At 49.9% G+C, this 7,004-nt stretch overlaps 3 protein-coding genes across 3 annotated transcripts; 2 read left to right on the top strand and 1 right to left on the bottom strand.

Moving 5' to 3' along the window:
• Positions 1–628: 628 nt before the first annotated feature.
• Positions 629–2,447, top strand: P152DRAFT_394271 (Arylsulphatase; the record flags this gene model as incomplete). Its single annotated transcript, XM_033676245.1, has 2 exons — positions 629–1,996; positions 2,061–2,447. The coding sequence occupies 2 exons, from the start codon at positions 629–631 to the stop codon at positions 2,445–2,447; spliced, it is 1,755 nt and encodes a 584-aa protein (XP_033535565.1).
• Positions 2,448–2,881: 434 nt separating this feature from the next.
• On the bottom strand, positions 2,882–4,768 carry P152DRAFT_465698 (MFS general substrate transporter; the record flags this gene model as incomplete). Its single annotated transcript, XM_033680644.1, has 8 exons — positions 2,882–3,395; positions 3,467–3,597; positions 3,655–4,036; positions 4,085–4,205; positions 4,256–4,353; positions 4,407–4,489; positions 4,548–4,684; positions 4,738–4,768. 8 exons carry the CDS (start codon positions 4,766–4,768, stop codon positions 2,882–2,884), a joined length of 1,497 nt encoding a protein of 498 aa, XP_033535564.1.
• Positions 4,769–5,911: 1,143 nt separating this feature from the next.
• P152DRAFT_298670 (riboflavin biosynthesis protein RibD domain-containing protein) lies at positions 5,912–6,922 on the top strand. The gene has a single exon (XM_033675060.1). The coding sequence runs from the start codon at positions 6,164–6,166 to the stop codon at positions 6,692–6,694; it is 531 nt and encodes a 176-aa protein (XP_033535563.1). The 5' UTR covers positions 5,912–6,163; the 3' UTR covers positions 6,695–6,922.
• Positions 6,923–7,004: the final 82 nt, after the last annotated feature.

The raw sequence follows: 7,004 nt of genomic DNA, 5'->3' as shown, positions 1-7,004 counted from the left end.
CTTGATGAAATGTAGAAGTCAACGCGTACGATCAATTTCTGAAAACAGATTAGCGATAGCCTTTCCGGATCAAGCACACTTAGCGATGGGAGTTCCCTCACCTATATCATGATTTGATACTCGACACATCCACACAAACTATGCAGGAGTCTCTCAGACGGCAGTGGTGCCCTCTGCCTTCAAGGCGCATGATTGGTCAATATTTAGTGGCGTGTGCTAAAGAAGAGGCTGGGCTTCATTGGGTATAGCGGAGCCCCATAATGGCCAGGGGGCACCATTGCCGCCTGAGTCCCAACTGAGATAACATCCCACTCTCTCTACCTGAGCATGTACGTATCACATCATCCGAGAGCGTCTTGACGGAATCGAACTCCCCAGATTTCGTCATGGCACTATCAATTAAGTCGAGCGCTAAACATCTGTGCATGGACAAGATGGGATTGCAAAATAGCAAGGTATTTGGAGACGGCGCGTCCCATTGCATTTCAGGGAATGGGTGTTGCAATCCCATGGTGTTGAAATCCTCAGCCATATTACGGCTATATTCGTCTTGATTTCCCTGTAGTTGAGAACCATTGTCTTGCTTTCGTTCTGCTTGGTTCCAAGTTTTTGAGCGTTCCGAGTCAAAATGCATCTCAAAATCCTGCTCGCTGCCTTGTCATGGCTCTGCCACAGCACGCTGGCTGCAAAACAGCCAAATATCTTGTTCATTCTGACCGACGACCAAGATTGGCATATGCAATCCCTACAGCATATGCCTCTCCTGCAGAAGCACCTCGTTAACGAAGGGACACTCTACTCGCGGCATTATTGTACCGTCGCCATCTGCTGCCCATCGCGGGTGAACATCTGGACCGGACGGGCAGCCCATAACACCAACGTCACGGACGTTCACCCTCCCTATGGTGGCTACCCAAAGATTGTCCGCGAGGGGATCAATGATGACTACCTTCCGGTCTGGCTTCAGAACGCAGGCTATAACACCTACTACACCGGCAAGCTCTGGAACGCCCATACTGTCGAGAACTACGATGCCCCGTACGCTAGAGGCTTCAATGGCTCGGATTTTCTCCTCGACCCATTCACGTACCGGTACTACAACGCATCACTAACTCGCAATGGCGCTCCTCCGGTTAGCTACGAGGGCCAGTACTCACCTGACGTCACAGCTGGGAAGGCATACGCCTTCGTCGAGGAGGCTTTGTCACACGACAAACCTTGGTTTGTAGTGCATGCTCCAATCGCGCCTCATGGCGACGTCAGCTTCGACAAGAAACTGAAATTTGACAAGCCGTATTATGCCGAGCGTCATGCACACCTTTTTAAAGACTATCAGATTCCGCGCGAGGAAAATTTCAATCCGGAACATCAGGGAGGCGTCAGTTGGGTGGCCAAGCTCCCTCGATTGAACGATACAGTCGTCGATTATCAGGACGAATATCAGCGAGCGCGCTTGAGATCCCTACAGGCCGTAGACGAATCGGTCGAAGCGCTGGTCAAGCTGCTTGAGGCCCGCGGAGAACTTGAGAACACGTACATCATCTATACCACAGATAATGGTTACCATATCGGCCAACACAGGATGCATCCGGGCAAGGAATGCGGATTCGAAACAGATGTTCACATCCCGCTAGTCATTCGAGGACCTGGTGTCCCAGTCGGTCACATTTCCGAAGTCGTCACGGCTCACACCGATCTTGCTTCCACTATCGTCGGCCTTGCTGGTTCGACGTTGCAAAACACGGACGGTATCCCCATCCCGCTCACGTACGAAGGCGAGGAGAAGTCGAAGACGGAGCATGTCACCATCGAATATTGGGGTGTCGCAATTCCCGAAGGAAAATACGGACGATATGGCGACCTGGTTGAGACTGGGGATTATGACATTCCAACAGGTGCGAACAACACCTACAAGGCCGTCCGCGTTATCGGAGGGGAATACAATCTTTACTACGCTGTTTGGTGCACCAATGAGGCCGAGTTGTATGATTTGACGGTAAGTTCAGTGCCTTGCTCGCTCGCCTATCTAGGCAGGATATACTCGTACTGATTTGAGGCAGACCGATGCAGGCGAACTACGGAACCTCTTTTCGGCCGAATATGCGTCGCAGCGTGAGGGCTTCAGTATTCGCAATCGTCCTTTCCATGAGGTGATCACTCGGCTCGACGCGCTTATGATGGTGCTTAAGACTTGCAAAGGCCGCGCATGCACCCACCCATGGGAAATATTGCATCCGAAGGGAAACGTTGCCAGCCTCACCGATAGTCTGCAGCCTCGGTATGACTCTTTCTACGTCGACCAGCCGAAGGTCAGCTTCACGAAATGCGAACTCGGGTACATCAAAGAGAGTGAGGGGCCTTTGGATGCTATCCCGTACGCACAGGAAGGAGCAGCGGATGATCCTCTCAGTTTCAGATATCAAGGCCCTTTCAGCATCTGGACTTAGATGCAATTGAAGATACCGTGTCATCGGCTCGCTTCTTTCGAGGATTAGGCGAGCTCTTTTCACTGAGATCTCTAAACGCGTCGCGATAGCTTCCTCTTGGTTTCTCGATGGTATCACCCCAAACGTCGGCCCAAAAACCATCCTACATACGGACATGCCTAGTCTGGGCAGGTGAGTGTGGAGCGTTTGGAGAGTTTATTTTGCTTCTGCAATCATTACTGAGGCACGAGGGCTCTGCCATTAACGGTGATGTGAGTTTGGTTGTGCTTACTGCTCATGTTTGGCAAGAATGGAAAGGGGGTGAAGCGGTGACCCTAGGAGCAAAGGTAAATGTTCATTCTTCGCTAATCTAAGGAAATTTTGTGTCTTCTATATTATTCTATTCCTTTTTTCCCTTGTGTCTGGAGACTGTCAACGTCCTCTCACAATGAGTTCTACCCTTTGATTCTCTTCTCCCTAATCATCCAGCCAACGAGAAGCGCGCAGGCAGAGAAGGCCAACGATAATGTAAACGTCCGGCTGAAACTATAGACATATGCTTCAATGACCAGGGCGTGTAGCCTCCCTTTCAGTTTTTGCACGAAGTCAATGTCCGACAATGCCTTTCTTGCGATCTCCTTTCCACCTTCCACGCCCTTCAACACCTTGTTAAGATCGGTACGCAGTGTATTGTGGAACAGGGCGCTCGAAAGGCTCACGCCGGCCACGGCGCCGACATTAGAGCTGAGATACAATCCAGAGGTGGCGATAGCCATGTCCTTTTCGTCAATGCCGGCACCCATAGCAATGAACGTGGCGGAGTACCCAATGCCCGACGAGAAGCCGGCGGGAAAGATGAGGAGTGCCTCCCATAAGCTTGTGTTGCCTCTCCATGTCGTGGCGAGAATGGTAAAGCAAGAGCAGGCGCTGATACCGGAGATAATTATGGGTAGCTTGTAACGACCGCTCCTTTATAACCCAAGTGAGCGAGTGGTTGTCGAACAATCCAAAATGGACTAAAACAAAGCGAAAGGCCTTACCGTTTGATATATGCCCCTGTACCCAGCCCCCCAATTGTATTACCGATGATAGATGGGGTCATGTATGATCCAGCAGCAGCTGGCGAGGCGTTCTGGGTGACTGTGAAGTATAGCGGTACGATTGACATAAGCTTCAGTACATTAGTTGCGAGGTCTTCTAACGATATATGTAGCGAGACAGATCTTACCGCAATTTGAGAGCAAGATTGGAACATCAAAATAAGGTATGATGTAAACACATCATAATGCGTGAGAAGAGAAAGGGGGAAGATAGGCTGCTTCGCCCAATACTTTTCAGTGACGATGAATAGTCCTCCACAGAGCAACATTCCGGTTACCAGAACGGGGATCAACGGCGAATTCCAAGGGATCATCGTACCTCCCAGGTCAAGGATGAGCAAGGAGCTAAGAATCGTTAAACTTAGTGTAGCTACACCGAGGAAGTCAATGCTTCGGAATTTTTCCCATAACGACTCTTTCGACGAATCGTCGATTCGTTCGGGGGACTCTAATTTCCATTCGATGAGGCACATTGCTATCAATATAATTGGCACCTGACCCAAGAAAGCCCTGCGCGGCAGGTCAGCAATGCAATTGGCACACAAATACACTTCTTACCAGCGCCAGCCTATGGTCTGCATTAAAGCGCCTCCGATCGGACCGCCACATGACCTGCCAACGGTCTGCACAACGTTCACGTAGCTACGATATACCGCAACATCACGTAAAGGCACTAGATCTGTGATTAGTTAGCGGGTGTTGGGTCGAAACTGAATAAGGATAATATACCAGAGATGAGGATAGCCACAAGGCCTCCCATACCTGCTCCTCCTATGCCTTGAATTGCTCGAGCGGCGATCATCTGGGCCATGGATTGACTCAACCCACTAGAACACACCATGATAAGCCTTTTATCTGCCAGGAAATGCGTCAGACTTACCAGAGGAGACAACCAAGGGTGAAAAGCAGGTAGGAGATCTGTAATAACGGTTTTCGGCCAAAGATATCACTCAGCTTGCCATACTTGACTCTGTTAACCAGAACAGTCCACATGACTCAAGTGGTCCGTTTCAAGACTCACCAGAGGCTGGCTGACGCATGCTGCGAGCATATAGCTCGACAGAAGCCAGGTAGCATTCTCTAGCTGGTTGAATTCTGAAGAAATCAGCCCATAGGTGGCCATCATAATACACCCATCCACTTGGCCCATAAAAGCTCCTGGCAAAGCTGGTTAGTAGAATTACGATGAGGTATTACAAGATAAGACATACCAATTAATAATACGGAGAGTATGCTAAACATATCCCAGGCGCTCTTCTTCTCTTCTTCACCGTCCCTTCCCGTCTCCAGTGATTCTTCATCGGCGGCCCCCTTTGCAGGTCAGTCAGTGTCCAAGGTTGTCTGGGTAGGCAGGAGGATGCTAACATTGTACACCACATCCTTTGGCTGAGGCACCGTGGCAGCCCCAAGGAGTGGGGTTATTTCATCGATCACTGGCCCTTCAGTCACTCTGGGAAACGCTTTGGTACTTGAGGATCCTGCCATAACGGAGGCCAATTGAGCTTGAAGGAGAGACTTGAATTAGAACTGTGAGACAACGAACGAAAACACGGAAAGTAAGAATTTTGCTGCTTAATTATTGAAAGCATGTTAGCCATTAGGTAAAGCAAGGCTTCTTGGAACCCCGCAGATCGAGACAGTATCCATAGCTCTGCATGAAATGGACCTGGACCCAAAGACATCCTGGGCCCATGAGTCAACTACGTCCCTACGTCAATGGTTCTAGAATCTGGAAATACTGTTCCCTAGTCGGACGCGCGGGCAGAAAACCAGCCATACATTGGGACAGACGTCCAGCTGTAAATGTGCAATTGGGATGACGAGACATGACTGTGCAATTGTGTGCTTGGGATAGCGCCAACCCTATCTTGATGAAGAGTAGGGAAGAGATGCGAGGTCACTTTAGCGTGGCTCGGGAGGAGATCTATAGGGTCCAGCTTTAATGGACCACGCGAACCCTCAAACCTTCAAAATCTAGCGTTAAAGTAAGCGGAAGAATTGATATTAACACCTTTCTAAGCCGATTCTTGCTAAGGTGCTTGAGTGAGGTTGAGACAGGGTGATTTGCTTTTCTCCTAAGGCGACGTCGGATTACTGTGACACCATGAGGAAGCGCGAGGACTTTCCGAATCTACTATGTATGGATGAAGGTTGCTCCTCTGCTATTACATGTTTCTTCCCTGTACTTTTGCTGGAGGAGTGGAGGCGTCCCAGTTAGCGGGCGATCCCATGACCCATCAATTGGCGTTTCTAAGGAAGGCGTTGGCTTTTGCACGGGTAATGTTCCGGCGCGTCGCCCATGAGAGTGATGAGGGTAGAGTCGGAGTTCCTTACAACCCCCACGGCGTCTCCAAGCCACTCATTATCCATAGGGGGAGCATGCAGCATGTAGCATGGAAGGACCAGGGATGATTTATCTTCTGTTCGGAGATATCGGATACGCGTCTATCCTCGTAATGAAACCAGTGACGACCCCCCATCACGTGGTATGACCCTGCTTATATCGGATCGCTGAAGGTGAACGTGGAGAGAAGGCCCCGACCTTGCCAACCGGTAGCTTGTTCTTTGCCTGCATCCTCTCACCAGGCGGGGGACTACGACTGAGTTACACAGACATTTGGCTTCCAAAAATCAAATATGCGGCAGCTCCGGTATAACGTGGCCATTTCGCTCGACGGCTTCATCGCGCCTAACGACGGCTCTGCTACTTGGATCGTCGATGATCCGGATATTGATTTCACGTCGTTGTATGCGAAATTCGACACGTTCATTCTCGGACGCAAAACCTACGAATCGATGCTCTCAATGGAACCGAATCCCTTGAAAAAGGTTCCTAAGGAAAACCTCGTGGTCGTTAGTAGACAGTTGCAGAGCGAAAACCATACAAATGTCACAATCGTGAGGGATGATTTTATTGGGTATGTCAAGGGGTTGAAAGAGAGGCTAGGGAAGGATATCTGGCTGTTTGGCGGCGGCGAGTTAGCTGGGCCATGCTTCGATGCTGGTGTGGTGGATTCGATGGAGACGGCCGTCATGCCTGTTATGTTGAGGGATGGGGTGAAGATGGTAGCGATGGGTGCGCATGTTGTACGGTTGGAGCTGGTGGATGTCAGACGGATGGAGAGAAGTGGGATCCTGATGTGCCGATACAAGGTCCTCCGTGGGTAAATTGCGATGGGGAATATTGCTCTGGGAGCATGATGTGTGAGGGATGGTCCTCAGAGGGTAAGGGGTCGGTTACTGAAACTTCAAGGTCGGGTGAGTTGGTACATCACAACTTCCATTCTTAGCTACTCCTTTCATGATACTTTCTATGTAACAAACAGTGCAAATCAACCCAGACTGATCGGAGTCTATATTATGTCCATGAATCGAAGACCCACCAAACGAACGGGGTGGTGAAACGAGAGGTTCGAAACGGAAGCAGAAATGACAATGCCTATACATATACGCCGGCTTGAAATGCAAATATGGGTTC

Source organism: Eremomyces bilateralis (assembly GCF_010015585.1).
Source record: "Eremomyces bilateralis CBS 781.70 unplaced genomic scaffold P152scaffold_6, whole genome shotgun sequence".
NCBI classification, from domain to species: Eukaryota; Fungi; Ascomycota; class Dothideomycetes; order Eremomycetales; family Eremomycetaceae; genus Eremomyces; species Eremomyces bilateralis.
Note: the sequence above shows the minus strand (reverse complement) of the source record. Positions and strands in the feature narration are given on the sequence as shown.

Bases quoted from the DNA above. Each gene is read 5' to 3' on its own strand.
- P152DRAFT_298670 (XM_033675060.1), top strand. From the start codon at position 6,164: ATGCGGCAGCTCCGGTATAACGTGGCCATTTCGCTCGACGGCTTCATC.